Source organism: Haplochromis burtoni, unplaced genomic scaffold (genome assembly GCF_018398535.1).
Source record: "Haplochromis burtoni strain Fernald_Lab_line unplaced genomic scaffold, NCSU_Asbu1 Contig_27, whole genome shotgun sequence".
Taxonomy (NCBI): Eukaryota; Metazoa; Chordata; class Actinopteri; order Cichliformes; family Cichlidae; genus Haplochromis; species Haplochromis burtoni.
Genome location: NW_024582388.1, coordinates 3,149,303 through 3,167,894, shown reverse-complemented (window position 1 = coordinate 3,167,894; position 18,592 = coordinate 3,149,303). Strand labels below are relative to the sequence as shown.

General features: G+C 39.6%; 2 protein-coding genes across 2 annotated transcripts in view; one reads left to right on the top strand and one right to left on the bottom strand.

Annotated features, from left to right (window-relative positions):
* The first annotated feature begins 715 nt into the window (after nt 1–715).
* On the top strand, nt 716–9,037 carry LOC102305944 (zinc finger protein 8). The gene is made up of 4 exons (XM_042219071.1): nt 716–5,183; nt 5,424–5,488; nt 7,420–7,513; nt 7,605–9,037. Exons 1-4 carry the CDS (start codon nt 4,976–4,978, stop codon nt 8,669–8,671), a joined length of 1,434 nt encoding a protein of 477 aa, XP_042075005.1. The 5' UTR covers nt 716–4,975; the 3' UTR covers nt 8,672–9,037.
* Nucleotides 9,038–13,537: 4,500 nt separating this feature from the next.
* pnp5b (purine nucleoside phosphorylase 5b) overlaps nt 13,538–18,592 on the bottom strand; it is an 8,017-nt gene continuing 2,962 nt past the window's right edge. The window contains exons 3-6 of the mRNA XM_005918094.3: nt 18,083–18,186; nt 16,831–17,006; nt 15,476–15,666; nt 13,538–14,648 (exon numbers count right to left, since the gene is read on the bottom strand). Of these exons, the coding sequence (XP_005918156.1) occupies nt 14,434–14,648; nt 15,476–15,666; nt 16,831–17,006; nt 18,083–18,186 (686 nt within the window). The 3' untranslated portion in view covers nt 13,538–14,433. The remainder of the gene's footprint in view (nt 14,649–15,475; nt 15,667–16,830; nt 17,007–18,082; nt 18,187–18,592) is intronic.

The window sequence follows — 18,592 nt, the reverse complement described above, 5'->3', positions numbered from 1 at the left end:
GATCCATCTGACTTCTGTGATATTTTTAAGTGCTCACAGAAATGTTTTCCTGCTGCTTCGAACCACTTAATCTGTTTTTGAATTGATTGAGGAGTGTAATTGCTCTGCAACACAACTGCTCTTTACTTGCTCTGTATTGTTCTGTGCTGGGCTCTTGAGTGCCTTTCACAATAGTGTATTTAATATGAGGAGAGAAATAAAGTTGAGAGTATGGAAGTGTGATGCATTCACTTGACAAGAACAAAAATACACCTGTTTTTTTTTTTCTGAATTACAATAATTATCTTGGAAATCCAAAGAAAAACTTGAGATCTTAAAATCGTAAAAGAGGAGAGAGTCTTTGAGTCATATAGTTGATAACAGTACAAACTGTTTGCTGTATATTCAAGTGTTTTTCTGGGATCTCTTAAACATCAACATACAAAAATAGCAGCATCTCCCAAAGTTTTAAATGTGAGCAAAAGTAAATCCATCCATCCATCTTCTTCTGCTTATCAGCTGCCGGATCATGGGGGCGGCAGCCTAAGCAGAGAAGCCCAGACCTCCCTCTCCCCAGCTATCTCCTCCAGCTTGTCTGGGGGAACACCAAGGCGTTCCCAGGCCAGCCGAGAGATATATTCTCTCCAGCGTGTCCTGGGTCTGCCCCGGGGCCTCCTCCCGGTGGGACATGCCCTGAACACCTCGCCCAGGAGGCGCCCAGGAGGCATCCTTGTCAGATGCCCGAATCACCTCAACTGGCTCCTTTCCATGTGGAGGAGCAGCGGCTCTACTCTGAGCCCCTCCCAGATGGCTGAAATTCTCACCCAAGAGGACAGCCACCCTTCATAGGAAGCTCATTTCTAACTGTGTAACACTAAGTGGGGAGTCAGGAATTATCATTACTACTCAAGAAATCAAGCTTTCGTGTTCTTTTGAGATCTTACGTGAAATATGTTTCTTTGGTTGGCACAAACGACTCATTTTTAGCATTTATGCACCTGCAACACTTATTTTCATAAAGGTGAATTATATAAGCCTAGAAAACCACCTCTTAATGGGCTAAAATTACCGATTTTAGCATCTAAACAAAATCTGGTACCTGAGTTAACCAGCAGCACAGACATAACAAACAGTGCTGTATGTGCATGGACTGGTCTCACTGATTCAGAAAAACAGGAGCGTTTTTGCACAAATGAATCCATTATGTCTCTGTAGGTGAGAAACATTAGAAGCTGTCAGATGTTCTTGTCTGTAAACGGAGCAGTTACTCAGACTTGTCATTCGTTTATGTGTTACTAACTTTTTTTTTTTTTTAAAGTAACAGGCCAAAAACAAATGTTTGATATTTGCAAGCTACTAACTAAAAGCTTTTTCTGTTATTTAAGTGCAGAACTTCAATTTTTTTTTTAAAATCTAAACTACTCAAAGACATTTATTTTGTGTCAAAAGTACTTTATTTTATTATAGTAGCCAGTACAGTCCTGTAATCAACCATTACCTCAACCCATATGACATATTAATAGAATTTTAAATAGCCCTGCTTCTTATGTGTCCTTTTACATTTGAATTACATTTTTAAAAGATAGAGAAAATAGTTACAAACATAGATTTCATTTCTCATTATCACATATCAATTCGAAAATATTTGATTGTTTTTATTGGTACAAGTGTATGCATTATTTTAACACATTACATTGAAATTTAGCGTTCTGCTTTTTTATTTGCTGTTCCATACTATAGCATATATAACGAAGCAAGTATACTGGACCAGTTTTTCTAAACTTTGGTTGAGACATCATGCCAAAGCTGTTAAAGTAAAATAATTTAATTTTGCATCAGTAAAATAGATTTTAAGATATGGGCTGGTGTGTAGTTCACCCACACAGAGTTTAACTGTTGTAGAAGTTACTGTAAGGTAAGTTTTAAATTTAGTCGAAGACATTCAAATAGTTGCTTTGCAGCATTTTATTTCTGTCCTCTTATGGGCTGCGCACTGAACCTCAAATCACGGTATCTTCTAAAGTTGTATGAAATTTGCGCTTGCACTGTGGTGCCACATTCTGCAAGTTTGGTCTTAAACAAGACAAATTACAGCTGGATAGTCTTTAACTTTCCAGTCGAGCCAAGATTTCAATTATGTGACATTTTCCACTAACCAAAAAAAATTTCCTTGAAGAAATTAAAGGATGAGAGTTAATGATGAAGAATCAAAGAGAAGGTTGTGCATTAAATACCTCATTTACATCTATGGTGACTATCGAGAATTTCAAATGGTCAAAGACTTTGAAGTTTCTCTTTGTTTGTTTGACTACCTATACCTACCCACGATGATATTTATTGTGTGAAATGTATTTTTATTTATGACCTGGGTCAAAGACATAATCCAGAAACTAGTTACTAAAGCAGTGTTGAGTATTTTATATAGACAACAGTGTCCTGAATTGTTAGATGGACTTAAAGAGGTCATTAAAATAGCACCGACCAAGCCAACAGAGAGACTGTCTGAGGCAGGTGTCACAAAACTATTTCTTGTATCATATGAGTGCTTCTGTTTTGTTTTGTTTTTTTCCATGGAAATGAAATTCCTAACCTGCCACTGCAGTGTCGATGCCTCTCAAAAGTGCATCACAAAGTAAACCTCTTATAATTTCCCCCCTTCCTTATATGAAGTGTTTTCTGTTTACTTTAGTACAGAGGTTTATTACACGAGGCTGCTGATCAACAATTGCTGAAACCCAAGGCCGTTGTGGAAAGATTTAAATTCACTTTGTACATGAAGTTGGATTACATATTCAAGGATACGTAATATGTGAATAACAAAATATAATTTTCTTTATTTGTATTTTCTAATAAATGGAAAATTCTGTGTTTGAGTTGTGGATTCTTTTCGTATTGATCAGTCTAAGTAATTGCTAAATGTTAAATCTTTCAAATGCTGATTTCTTCCTTCTCTCCATTCTGTTACATCTCCTACCTTCCTCCTAGTCTTCCAGTTTTTCCATATTCTTGGAAAAAAATGTAAAATTGGGACCCTGTAGGGATCCTTGAAGGAGCCTAACTTACACAAAATGTATAAGTTCTAAAATCACAGATGGGACCTTTGACATTACGTTTTTTTTTCTTTTCTTTTTTTCAATTACTAAGATGCTAACTCACTAGTTTATAATTTTTAGGATCCCTGGATACGTCTGTTACAGTAACTGCATATTCTAAAGTGGGCCAGTGTGTGACTTGGGAAGATGAATGGCTGATGAGCAAAGCCTGTGAGTTAGTTGAGGCAGACATCACATCGCACCAAGTCTATTTAAGTGTAAAGAATCTTTCTCTCTGACATCTCATGCCAGCATCCACCCTTAGTTCTGGAGGACATTTGACTCATCACTATGCAGTTTCTATGTGTAGCATGTTTGTGGGGAGTAATAAGCTTAGTAATAAGTAATAAGAGAGTAATTAAATTCAGTTGTGTATTTGAGATTAAAATGAGAAGATTTAAAACATGGGCGATGTTACCGTGACTACCGTGATCTGTTTGTAAAACCCTGATCTTGAACCCCAATAACGGCATTTTGGTTGTTGCCATGTTGTGTTTCTTAAGATCCTGCCGCGGGCACATTTGGATGAATAGGTGGAGTTTTTAGTTATCACATTAAGGCTTGTGAGATACTGTTATGAAGGGAGTTATTACTTCTAGAGACAATCAACTGTGGCACCAAGACATAAACATTTAAATTTTGCTTGCCACAAATGCCCTGTGACAATGCGCACGTGTTTCTTTTGGTTCTTCGAAGTTGGTGTCTGCTTCATTCTGAGTCGAGGGCAGTGGTAAAGGCACAATTCCACAATGTCTTTAAACTGACAGTGAAAGATGGTCTCAATGAAAGTTGGTATTAATTGTGACGCACCACGAGTGGCTGGATTTAGCTTTCTCAAATCTGTTTTGTGTGTTTCAAACTTTTTTGTAAACAGCACACTGGGCGCTGGCAGCTAAGAACAAGAAACTGAGGCTACAGTTCACACAGGCTCACCAAAACTGTACAATATGAGGGATGAGTCTTGATTTCTGTTGCAACAATCAGATTTTAGGGTCACAATCTGAGGAAAAAATTAGGGTTTGGAGTGCTGCTGGTGGTGTAGCAGTGTGGTCGATCTTTCCTTGGCACAGTTCGGGCACCTTGGTACCAATTGAGCTTTCTTTAAACACCACAGTCTATCTGAGTGTTGTTGCTTGCTCATCCCTTTATGACCACAGTGCACCCATCTACCGATGGCTGCTTCCAGAAGGATAACACACCCGTCAAAAATATGTTAAGGGTTTAGTCTAGAGGTATGATTGGTCTGGTACTCATTTGTATCAAGAGATCTATTTCACAGGTTCTTCTTACACAGAAAAAAGGTCTCCAAACAAATTCATATAAAAGCAAATGAACTAGATTAAGGTATCCACGTATGTTTTCTTGTATTTTCTAAATATTGTACTGATGTCCTGGAGTCCCAAAGAGAAGGTCTGTTGTTCCATTTGCACACATTTCCTGAACTTTCTTTATTCAAACATTTTTTCTATCTTTCTTTAGTTTTTACTACTACTGCAATTAGTATTTGTAAGTACAATCTGACTTGTTTTTTGAGACCATGTGGCATATTTCCCAATAAAATACAACAAGAATCTAAACTAATCTTTGAGCTGGTTATTGACCTTTATCTCATTTCCTAACCCACAATTTCCTTTCTACGTGCAGTTTTAGCTCAAATTTAACACCCATGGGTGATGACTCAGAAGGATGAAGGCCTCGTACCTGTTATTCCACCGCGCCTCTATTCGTGTATTTATGGTAAAGCCCTCCGCCACACGGAAGAAAGGTTTCAGCTAGCATGATGCTCACAGGGATGTAAAAATTTTCTACTGCGTCGCTTCTTTTCACATTTTTTAAACCACTGCTTGGAAGCACTTACTAATTCTTCTAATTTACCTGGCATATATTACTTTGAATGAGTCAACATGGCGACGTGCATTCCCTTTCAAACACAGTTATCCTCAATAATGGAGGTTCTGGTGAAGGCAGCAGTGGCAGAGATATCCAAACTAGTCGATGACAAATGTGCGTTTCTGCATCTTGAAATATCCCGAAAGCAGAGCGAGAACGAGATGCTGAAGAGGAAACTGCTGGTGATGGAGAGCAAAAATGCGCAGCTGCAGCGAGGATTCGGTAAGATTTCCATCACTGTTTGTGCCAACTGACAACTCAGTGTGTTGTGCATCTAAATGTAGAAGTAGAACCAAACGCAGGAAGAATTTGATTTAAAAAGCCATCGCTGGTGTGTTTTATGTTAACCTCTGCTTATTTTTGTAAATGAATTTCGAGGTATTTTACTCCCCCTCCAAATAATATCTACTTTTCCTCTGCTCGAGCTTTCAAATTGAGATTTTTCTTCCCTTCTGCAACCAGAAAACTACATGGACAGAGGAACTGATGTGGGGAGCAACTGTCCGCACCCTGCAAGAGATATGAAGGTCTGTGTTTACTACATGCTCTAATAATTGTTGCCTTTTGGACAACATTTGCTCTTTAAAAAAAAACAAAAAAAAAACTTTTTGTTTTTAGAGAAGTCATACATAAAATGAACATGTTGCTGCAAGTTTCAATGTTTACACAGTTTAAAAACATACCATCTACATGGAAAAAGTAACTACGCTTAATTTAGATGTTTTAAAAGGGAGACCTGGCCTTTAAACAACCATGAAGTGACATCTAAGGGATAATTTTGTAACGGCAAGAATGGTGATTGAAGGATAAAAAATGTTTTGAAGAAAAGTCAACAAACTGTTAATTTTATTCCTTGTTAAATTAAAGTTATTTCAATAATCCTTCAAAATAGCACCTGTAGGTCTTTCATGGTGGTTACGATGGGGTAAGATTTGCATCTCGAGTTATTTTGTTACCCCTCTATGTGTCACACACCTAGACTTAAAATCAGTCCCAGGTTAGGCGTCTGCGATTTGAGCTTCCTTTAACAGTGACAGCTGAAAGCTGTGAGGTTTGTGCTCTGCTGTTCTCTTTGCTGTTGAAGTTTGTGGTTGTCATCAAGACAATATCTGAAACAAATAAAACAAGAAAACGTGTACTGCCTGTGAGCATGGGAATTCAAACATATCCCCAAATGATATGAGATAAAATCCCCCACACGTGGAAGGTCAGTTCAACCCAGGGGCAGATTGACTGATGCAACAAGAAGTCTTGCAAAAAACTTGAGCATTTGTTCATTTATTCTTTAGCTGTTAGTGTCAAAGTGTTAGCATCAGAAAAATAAAGAAACAGTAGAGCTGTATGGCTGGAGTAACAGTAGACATGTTTGGTGCAGACAAAAGACGGCTTTTCATGAGAAAAACTGTTCACCATCTGTGAAGTTTAGTGGTGGAAGTGTTGTGGTTTTGAGCTGTTTCGCTGCCTCTGCAGAAGGTCCCTTATAGTCATTTATTTACTTGTGTGTTCTACTTTATATTAAAAACTGCTTAGATATAACGTGAGGTCATCTGTTGAGTTTGCATTGAGGGGATTCTCAAAAATCTTTCATGTTAGAGTGATCAGAAATTTTCACACCCAGACTGATGAACACTTCCGAAAAGCCTACAAAAAGTTACAGTGTTTGGACGTGGATATAAGATGTGTAGTTTTGTACACCAGCACAGTGGATTTTAGATCAAACAATCGAGATGTGGTGAAAGCGCAGACTTTCAGCCTTTAATTGAAGGGGTTTAACAAAACTGTTGCATTAACCTTTCAGGAATTATGGGCATTTTTATGCACAGTTCCCCATAATCAGAGGCTCAGAAGGACCTCACTGTATTTCTGCTAGGCTTTCACACACCATTTAAAGTAATTGCTGTTGCTGTTTTTGTACTGTAAATGATTGAATTGGTAACTTTATCTTAAAGCGTCATGTTTATTTTGTTTTCCAAAAGAATTAAAAGTTTGCCTTTCTAAACAAAAAAAATCCAGAAACTTTTAGTGGTTGTATATATTTTTTCACAAATTGTAAAAGAAAAATGGGGGGAAAAATGGGCAGCTGACACTGGTGACAAACTAGTTCAAAAAGTGGATCAAAAACCTGTGTGTTAATCTAATAGTGTCAGTTGTATGATAAATGTCACCTCGCTGCGGAAATGTCACCTCTTAATCTTATAGTTTTGGTTTCATTGCTGAGGCTTTGTTTGTGTGACACCACTCCCATAGGTGTTTCTATTTATGGCAGGTAGCTGTGTTATGAAAAGGGTGGATTAATAATTAGTAAGTTGTTTGTAGAGGGGAAAACAAAGCTAAAAGAAGTGAAATATAAAACTAAATTTGGCAGATTCTGGTGTTGCAATCTCTGTATTATTACCATATATCTTAGAAGTTCTCAAGTTGAAAAACAAATCAGGTAATCCATGCCCTTTTTGTGTAGTTTCCTGAGATTGAAGATGCAACTGTTTCCTTCACAATAAAAGAAGAAAGTCCAGATGAGGCTCTATGGATCAGTGATTCTGCTGGACCAATGGGTGAGTTGAAGACCTAGGTTTTGTGCAAGAATCAAACCTTAATTGAACTTTACACCCTTACCTGAAGTCTCCTAACACCTGTCACCTGCAGGTTCTGCTGTTCAGTACCCTAACACTGCTAGTGCTCCAGAGAACCAGCAGTTTGAAGAGGGCCACCAGTTAACCCATCCAGAGGTTGCCAGACAGAAGCCATCAGAGTTCAGTGACTCGTTTAACTCTGCCCAGCGTGCAGTAGACATCAGTAGCCTTCAGTTCACAGTGAAGACAGAGAAGGAAGAAGATCGACTGGCATTCAGACAGGATGGGTGCCAGCATAATGTGGGGAAGCAGACCCAACTTGCTGCTGAATTTTCATTGGATGAAAGGGAGAATCAAATTTGGTCATCCATAATTGAAGGTAATGACATTGACACTGGTTTCCCTGACTTCTCTAGTGTAGTAGAGGAGTATTCCAACACGTACCCTGACCATTCAGATCCAAATGTAGCTTCTAACCTGAGCAAGTCGACTAACGTCCAGCAGTTGCCTTCTCAGAGGCTTTGCAACGGGATTTACAACAGCGAATATCAGAAGGACGTTCCACAGTCGTCAGATTTCCAGCCTAGGTCGCAGGCTCCGTTGTTGCAGCAAGACAAGCAGAAGGAACAAATTTACCCGCAGAGAAACGCGTCACACTCCACTCACCTGAGCCAGCTAGAGGAAGACCCTGAGAGGGAGACCGCAACTCGAGATGGACCAGTTGTAACTCAATCGCACAACACGTTCACACCGAGCAGCTTTAACCCTCACAGCCTACACAAACCCCTCTCTGGGACGGCCCGATGCTACGGGTGCTCGCAGTGCGGAAAGTCGTTCAGCCGCCTCCACCAGTTCAAGCTGCACCAGCAGAGCCACAAGAGAAAGCGAGCGTTTTGGTGCACGGTGTGCGGGAAGAGTTTCCAGTGCTCGTCGCACCTCAGCATACACCACCGGACTCACACGGGAGAGAAGCCGTACGGTTGCGGACAGTGCGGGAAGAGGTTCACGCAGCAGAGCAGCCTGAGGGTTCACCAGCGGACGCACAGCGGGGAACGACCATACAGCTGCTCACAGTGCGGGAAAACCTTCATCCTCATGCATCATTTAAAGCGACACAGAATCATTCACACCTACAGCTGAGGTGGTGCGAGTGATCGAGGTGAAAGACGACGGTCTGAGAATCAAATATTCAGTGAACGGCAGCTTTTTTTTCCAGTGGGATTTTTTTTTTTAACCATATGGCATTACTGAACAACTTTGTATATTAATGCATATTTTACTATGCAAAATCCATCTGGATATCAACATGTTTGCTTCTTTTTAAGTACTTAAAATGATCAAAATGTGAAACTGAACTGCACCCTCGTTCACACGTTTGTGAAACCCTTCCAAAGCTAGAAATCCAAAAAAATGGAAAAGGAAAACCAAACTCTTAAATGGTAAATGGCCTGTATTTGTATAGCGCTTTACTAGTCCCTAAGGATCCCAAAGCGCTTTACACAACCAGTCATCCACCCATCCAATCACACACTGGTGATGGTAAGCTACATTGTAGCCACAGCCACCCTGGGGTGCACTGACAGAGGCGAGGCTGCCGGACACTGGTGCCACCGGGCCCTCTGACCACCACCAGGCAACGGGTGAAGTGTCTTGCCCAAGGACACAACGACCGAGACTGTCCAAGCCGGGGCTCGAATCGGCAACCTTCCGATTACAAGGCGAACTCCCAACTGTTGAGCCACGATCGCCACCAAGCTCTTAAATGGCTGAGTCATCATCTAAAACCACGTGGCTTTGCTCTTACAGTTACCTGCATAAGTGCAGATCTGCTCTGACTTCCTGTTTGTTTTTGCTTCTCATGTCGAACTGGGGTTCGTGTCATCTCAGTACTGAAACCTTACAAGCACAAGATGCTCATTACCCCCATTCACTCTGACAAAGGTTTTTCATTCAAATTCATTCAAACTTTTCTCAGGTTTGTGCTTTAATGTCAGACATTCGAAGCCTGCCTGACTCGTCCTCTCTGTTAGATTTTCCATGAAACTCTTCCCATAAACCCTTTGCTCTTTGTTATGCTTTATATTAAAACTGTTATCAAAACCAACAGATGCATTTTTTTTACTGTTATACTCACATGAAAGACTTAAATTCAGACCTTTAGATGGATGAAGGGATAGAGGGTTTTGTCAGTGTTTCTGGTTTTGGACGTCACACTTTTTCAACGACAAACTTCGAGCTCTTGGGTGCAGCTACTCGCATAGTAAAAATGAATGTCATGTTGTGGTTTGTACTCACAGTTATGTGACTATAACTCACAGGTACACACTTCTGTTTGCTCCACTTCACGTGCCCGGCCGTGGAGCGCTGGCTGCTCTGAAAACTCTGACTGCGAGGTTAATTAGCTATGCGAGACAGCTGTGCCTCTCCTCACACCGCTCCAGCTCTCCTTCATACACCTGAACCAGGAAACAACTCCCTGCTGACACAGAGTTCCTCAAACTACTTGCCTGAGTTCACTATCATTCAAAATTAGGCTGCAAATATTATTTTAATCCATTAACTTTCAAAAGATATATGACTGATTAATGTTATTTAACTCTTGTCACGTTGACCATTAAGTAATTCACCATTTTGTGAGTCATTAACAATAGAAACGGATACAAGCTGAATTTTAGCATTAGTAAAACCTTTGGGGATTTTTCCCTTAAAACAAAAAGGTTAAAACCACAGCTTTAACTTTTTGTCTTGAACAACAATGGTCCAAAAACCAATTACGTGAAAGACACGAAAAAAAACAAGCCTTTGATTTTAAGATTTGATTTTGTAACACAAACAAGATATTTAATAGGAACATTTTATAATTAATTTACTTGGTCAGCAATCAGATGATGCTCAGATTATAGCATCCTACTGTAATCCACCAAATTTCTGTCTCCTTCTCTGCAAACTACAAGACTTCAGCAATAGTCATGGCAACTAATTTTAAACCTTATCTAGATTAAATTTTATTTTACCTAACAAACACCCACCGACATGTGAAAATGACCCTTTTTTTTTTTTTTTTAGCATTTATACACTTATCATTTTATATAAGCAACATAGCATTTTAATTGCACGACAATTAAACGTCTCTATTATTGTGGCCTCTTTAACTTAGGCATAAAGCGCCTTGAGGCGACTGTTGGGATCTGGCGTTACATAAATCAATAACCTGATTTATATCTGCAAAACTCGCCTGCCGACCACCGAACAACAGACTGAAATTGCAGACAGACACTACTGCAGCATGCCATGCACTCATCAGATTTGCAGTCAGTCCATTAGATGAGATGTCAGCAGAGGGCGTTGTAACTCATCCAGGATGACTGTGCAAAAAGGGAACTATGCTGCTGCCTGAACAGGAACAGGGAGTTCACACTTTGATGTTTATTACAGGAACTAACAGCAACCACCTGCCTGTGAACTTCATGTATTTTACAGCCTCTTACATAAACTGCTCTCAGGACAGTCCTGCGACAGGCACATCAGCCTCTAGAGCACTTGTCTCTGTCTCTTTGCGTTATTCCACCTCTTCATGCTTTGTGTTCTTCACTCGTTGTTTTCTCTTGGACTGTCAGGCTCTCAAAGAGGAGAAACCCTGTAACACTGAGACAGTAGATTGAGTCGTACACAGGCTGTAACAGGCCTGAGATCATTTGGATAAAACTGCTTCCTGTAGTTTATAAGATAAGCCTTTTGGATTGTAATGCCAGCTCACTTGGTTTATACTGAAATCTCTAAACAGCAGTGGATTACTGCGAAATTTACTTCTATGGTTTCCAGACAACAGATCCATGAAATAACACATTCATTCTTAGAAAAATAATGCTGGCATACCTGAAATACTATTTTTATTTTATTTTATTTGCTTTCATCGAGTCAATATCCCAATTTTACTACCAAATATGGCCTTACTCTGGGTTTGTTCTATTAATAAATGTTGGAAATATAACATGCTAAAGAATGATTATTATGCTATAATGTTAAATATTAACCTTGGTTAACATGGACATTTCAATATCATCATCATCCACAGATCAACACTGTGACATCAGTCTTCTGTGTAAGGTGACCTTGAGTGTTTTGAAAGGCGCCTAAAATAAAATGTATTATCATTATTGTTATTACTTCTCTATCCCGTTTTCAAGGCTCCAGACTCTTGGCCTTGTTCAAAACCTGTCAGAAGTTTTGGTAAGAGCATGTGCACAGAACTAATATGGAAAATCTTGTTGGTTAAATTTAAAGTTTATCTTTGTGGGCAGGATTAAATACACAGTTTTAATGTAGCTTTTTATTTGGAGGTTGTAAAGTACAACAAAAAACTGCCCGGGTGCAGTGTGCCCCGGTAGATGGCGTGTGAAAAACACTTCCTTTTTCTTCTACATTATCTTTCGAGAACAGCTGTCATATTTGTGAGACTTTTTTGATGTAAGTGGAGGAAGTTTTCAAAGGCTTATTTGTCCAATAATGGGCCATTTTAATACAACCCCTCAGTTTATCCTCTGTGTAAAACATCCTGTTTTAGTTCACTTCACCTACCTTTGAGCCAACTTTCTGTCAGCTGGATGCCTCTCACAAGGGTTAAACAGTAGGTGGGCGGGGCTTCTGTGTTCTTAGTTTTATAGCTGCGATGACAGTAATCGTGTCCCCTCTAAATAATAACACACAGAGCTGAAGCGGAAATGTCTAAACCTTTGTCTCTTAACTAATAACTTGCACACATGCGGACACATTATTTGTGTGTGCGTTTTCGACTATTGTTCAGCTGTTTGTCTTGTGTAAATATCTGATCATGACTGCAACTCAATGCATTTCAACATCTAAGTTAAACTGGTGACAGAGTTTACAGAAAATAGGTCTGAAAAAGAGAACAAATCTAGTGAACTTCACTTCTCTAGGTTAAAATGCTTTGTTGAGGCCAGAGGTCAGAGGAGAATGGCCAGACTGCTTCGAGTACATTCAGAGATCAGAGGTGCGATCTATTCCTATGGCCTTATTAGTAATCCTGTATATATTTCCACTCACATTTCAGCAGAATCTGTCTTCTGTCTTTTACCTCAGCTGCAAGTTGTAGAACGTGTTATCTGTGGCGATTCAAAGCTTATATATAAAGTGTGTTCAAGTCAAATAGTGCAGATCAGTACCTTTAACTTTCTTGTTCGAAGGAGGAACCAGAAGTGAAAATATGTCAACCGCTTTGCGTTCAACATATTTTTATGAACAGCAAGCAAATTACTCACAGTACACTGAGGACTCACAAGGGTTTATGTGCGTACTTTTCCATAAATCTAGCCTTCACACCCACAGGATGATTCTTTGTTTCTGTGTATTTATTCAGCACATTTTGTGCAGACACCTGATCGCCCTCTTTTGGATGCTGGATTACAGACAGCTTGTAAAATTCTCACGACCTTGTTTGGCTATAAACAGCAGTGCCTGAGCGTCATGGAATGTTTTTTCTTTTCATGGGAGGAGGAAGGGAGCAAATGGCAGTGGGTGATATTTGGGTAAGAAAGTGACCAGAGGTGGCATGCAGAGTAGAAAATGCATGGGAAAGTTAGGGGAGGCTGTCAGTGATAAGAAAGGAGGATAAGGACTGCAGATAAAATGAGAAACAAACTGAGTACCTACTAAATTCTTACTCAGGGAAGCTTACACTGAGCTAGCAGGTTGTGCTTTAATTGAAGGTTTTCTTCTAACAGGCTCCTTTATGTGTGGACACAGTTTGGATTTCTTCACCTTTTTTGGTCCAACAGTATTTTTCTTTGTCCTTTAGGTGAAGCCGAATATTAAAAATAACATTAAAAATTTAGGAGTTATTTAAATTAAGCTGATCAGATTGTCTTTGCTTTAGTGGCACGTTTACAAGGTAATAAATAAACCAAAGGGGTACAAAAATACTTGAATGAAAGACACTAACTTCACAAATAAAAAGGTGAGAACAGTCAGGAAATGTTTGCACACGAATAACAAAAAAACATTACTTTAATTTTGAGTCTCTTAATGAAAATGAAGATTGATTTAAATCATTTCAAGATGACTGGAGAGAGACATCCTGTGATTGATCACAGAAACATTCAGCCCCACAGTTTCAAACGCAGCACACAAAAACCACTTTAGTTCTCCAACAGAGTAATTTATTGTAAAAGCTGAGCTATAGTTGTTACAGATCTTAGTAAAGTACCACTAAAAGCACAGGCTGACGCACAGCCGGCCTGTTAGTTTACACAGTGACAGGAAATGGCAAGCCATTTTTAATGTAATCTACTTTCTTTCATAACTGTGCCATGTCTCTTTCTTCAATGTAGTCTATACATTAAAAAAAACAAATACAAAAAACCTACTTAAATACATTTTCTATAAATAGTTTATAATTTACATTTTCTCTACAAAAAAAGGAACATTATTACCACTTTAGTCAAATTGACAGGAACGTATGCTGAATGAGTTGGTCCTCTTAAATAAAAAAAAATGTGAACACCATTTGTTTTTCATATTAGCGAATAGTTGATGTGAGGGAATGTAAGAGAATGAGAAATAAATAGGTTAATAATTTAGGTTTTATAACACGATACTGTTTCCATGAATCCCTTTGCAGCTGGACACAGTACAGTATACTACAGCAGGAAATAGTCAAGAGAACTTTTGTCCTAACACAGTATCTGTGCAGTGTAAATGTAAACAAAGCTTATTATGTGGACCAGTTTCCAAGCTCATAAGACTAAAAAGTTTTGCTAAGAAAGTAGTTCATCATTCTACAAGCATTGTGCTTTAAAAATTGCTTTCAGCTAAGCGTTTTGATAGAAATCCTCTAGCTGTGATGCAGAGATCAAGTGCAGTGACGGTGGCCACCAGGTCATCTATCAGTTATTGATGTTATGCTCCAGCTGAGCCACAATGGTGGACACGAGCTTCTCCATCTGCTCGGCCCTCAGCCTGCCCGTCTCCAGGACCTCTTCGTGGTTGGCCTTCTCATGGCTGTCGTAGTCCATCACTGCGCGGTTGCTGATCAGAGACAAGGCGAAGCAGCGCATCCCGGCGTGGCGGGCGACGATCACCTCGTGTACTGTGCTCATCCCTGCATTAAAAATTGAAAAGGTAAGTTATAACACTGACGTTCTCAATATACTTCCTTAATTAAATGGCGTAAAGCTTATGCTTAAACTAGAAGAACAAATATGAAATTATTTAACTGTCAGATTATATTTAGTATTGTACATATGGATGTAGTTTTGGTATATTAGTGTATTTGGGCAATCTTTTTCTATAGAGGGATGAGACGTTTCATCTGTGTGAGGTATGCTGATATGTTGATTATTATTTTATCCATTAAATGCCTTGTTTGTGTTTTGCAGTCCCTAACAAAAAATTTCCTTTGCCTTACATCTGAAAAAGGCCTATTCTGCATATCATATTATAAAAGAGACTGCTTGATCGATTAAAGCAGCTCCTTTAAGAAGTAAATTAATCTGATAAGACTTTCAACAGGCCTCCTAAAAGCCCAAGCACCGATCCTGAGCTCCCCATGAGTAACAGAGCTCTTCACCTTATCTCTCAGGGTAAACATGGATCTGTGATTTTATTCTTTCAGCCACGACACACAGTTTGCAGAGACAGATGAGAGTAGGAACCTCGATCAACCAGTAAACTGACTGCTTTACTTTTGAACTCTGCTTCACCCTCCATCCTGAACAAGACTATTATCTGAATTCTTCTCCTAAATAAGCAACTAATATCCATCCTAGAGCAAGAAATCCATTTTGGATCAGATCAGATCTCCATTCATTCAAAAAGATATCTGCTTGTAGTTGTGATGATTCGGGATTGGGACAATGTGAGGTGTGTAGAAATATTAAAACAGAAGTCGATGTGTTTTTGTGTGAGAGAGCAACATTTAAAACTCACCGACAGCATCAGCGCCTAGCATGTGCAGCATGCGGCACTCGGCGATGGTTTCGAAGGAGGGGCCTCCGAGGACGCAGTACACACCTTCACGCACAAATTCACTAAAGCCCAGGTCTGCGGCCACGTCGTGCGCCAGCTGCCGGAGCTTGCGATCGTAGGCATCAGACATGCAGGGGAAACGCAAGCCAAACCTGAAGGGAGAACAGGAGTGTTGACGCAAAAGAATCTACACAACAAAAGACAGGAATCTACACAGCTATGACTCAATACTGAAGTTACCCAACAAATAGATACTCAGAGTTTTTTAATGTGATCATGAGAAGATAAAAAGCTCACAAAGGATATTTTTCATCAGCCAAATTGTCTTATCTTTCAGCATCTCTTACAGAGATAAGAATGTGCTATGTTCATTATAACAGACCATCATAAGCTGGTCATAATTTTAAATAAACCACAACATCCCCACTTGGCAGTTGTTAATGTCTCAACCTGGCTCTGTGGCCAGCATTAAATAAGTGTCATGCAAAGCCTCCAGTGTGAAGCCACCCTAAACAACAGGCATACTTGCTGACCCTAAAAATCAAATGCCTATTGTTGTTAAAGGTCTGAAGAGTCACAGTTTTGTGTAGGAGGGCCCAACAATGCACATTTGTCATGGTGGAGGAGGGAACTTAGAACAGCTCAATTGTTTGCACAGTGACGGTGTAGCCCTCGCTTGAAATATTTAACCAAATGATTTGGGGACCACGAGTTGCTTACAAACATAAAATTTGCGATCTTTAGGAGGACAGCAGTCAGTTATGATAAAATAAGTAACAGAATGAGCAAATTCTGTTACTGCAGCGCATCCTTTCTAACATTCATGTAAATGCGTTTGTACCAAGGTTAAACCTGAACAAACTTAAGTCCGAAAGGTGCCTCTCTTGTGGCCCCAGGGCTACTTTTACTGTGAGTAAAATTCAACCATGTGTACGCTGAGAGTGTAGCACCGGGTGGCACCAGGGTGAGGCATTTTCCAAGGTCTTGTTAATGATTTTAGCGGTCGGTCTGTCTAAATGTTTATACTGAGCTAAACAAAGGCTCATTCATAACAGTTTGTTTTTAATTCAGAGGAAATCTTCTCCAACGCTTCTTGTTACACAGGTTCACATTCAGCCTGCTTTATTTATAACAACAGAAGCCCTTAGACTGATAGTGGACTGGTCGACTTTCATAGCTACAGGGAAATGTTAACAATGACTGGAACAGCAAAATTTAATGCTTAATGTACTGAGAAAAAAATTAGCTAGAAAAGCTTCAAACCAAAAAATGCTATCTTCAATATCTGCTTCTACCCCTCCCTCACCTCCACCTACCTGTCATCATTGGGTCCAGACAGCGGGTTGACCCCAGCAAACCCTGGCATGTTGATGTGGTCCTTGATGACCATGATGTCCCCCACTTTGTAGTCCTGGTTGAGGCCTCCGGCTGCGTTGGTCATTATCATCGTCTCTACGCCCATCAGCTTGAAGACGCGCATGGGCAATGTGATCTAGTATAAATAAGTGAATATAAAACACACACACAAAAAAAACGTGTGTTAACGTTATAAGACAAACAAGCAAAACTCATGCAAAGCGAACATTGAATAACACAAGAGACATGAAATGTGTGGAAGAAAACTGCTCTCACTTATCGATTTAGGAAATTCACCTTTATTTATTAACACACTGATGTAACAATAGACACAAAGAAATTTCCTACACTGATAACCTGAATACAGTTGTCTTCTCCCGAGAGCAGTCGACATAACAAGCTTAGATCAACGTTACATTTAAGGAGCCATCCGACTCAGAGAGAACGCTAATTTTCTCATTGTTTAGTCTCCATGTGCTCCACAGCAAAAGTCTGGGAGTGAGTAATCTTCCAGAAGCCTTAGAAACCTGAGATTTACATTTGAGATGCTCAGCAGCTGTTTGTGTCTTCAAAGCTCCGAGCTGGCACTTTTTGTGGGAATAACTTTCTACTAGATAAACTATTCCACTGTAAACACTGGACAGAAAAGCCTGTGGATAACCCTGCATAATCCTGACCAGTGTCTGAGGGGAAAAAAGTTCCTGCTGAGTTTTTAAAATGTTTTTATTAAAAGCTTTTTGGCTTTTATTCATCCACATTTTGTATCTCTATGATTGGAAGTATATTATGAGTAAATCTCTCTAAAATCTTCTCTATTGTTCGATTAGGTAAAACATACATTCGAATAAACATCTGCTGTGTTGTCTGAGGGATACAATCCTTTAATTTAGCATTTTATGATACGGACTACAGGGGTTTAAAGTATTGGGACTTATGTGCTGCTAACACTCACAAACCACAAAGCTAAAATCGGGTGTATAGTATCGATACAGAACATTTACAATGTTCAGCCATCCAGAAATGACTGTGTACTTCCTCTCCCCACCACTGCCTCAGGTTTCCTTTTGTCCTCTGACTGAATACAACTTATTGACCCTGTGAGAATCTATGGAATGTCCTCTAAATGGAAGAACCTGCTCTAGTCCAGAAGACTCTGATAGCAAAAAAACGACAAGCTTTTATTGCCTGTGTTAGCTTTTTGTCTCTACTCACCTTCTGGATGGGGTAGCCCTCGTACAGGTGGAACCTGCCCTGCATGCATACACATGGCTTCCCTTTTAGTGTTCCAAACACGAGCCGGCCAGCATGACCATGCACTGCAACACACACAAACACACACTGTTAGACCCCAGTGCAATTCACAACACAGCCCAATCTTATGGCAAAGTGTGAAGCAGTCATGAGTCAGTACAGCTGAAAAGCTGGATTTGACAATGAAGAAGATGAAGCTCTAAAAGTAGGAAAAGTGGCAACTATTATATTTTAACCCAAAACATGATCTTTTTCTACACCTAAGACAGTATTTGTACTTCCTAATTCTAACTGAACAGTTTATATGGATTAACTCACCCTTTTTAAGAGCAGTGTAATGACAATTCATGTCCAAGAATAAAAAAATCAGCAGATTAAATCTTAAGACTGTTTCATAAAGTGCCGTGGGACTGTGTCGAATCAAGGTCACAAGCATGCACGCGCATGTGCGCACACACACACACACACACA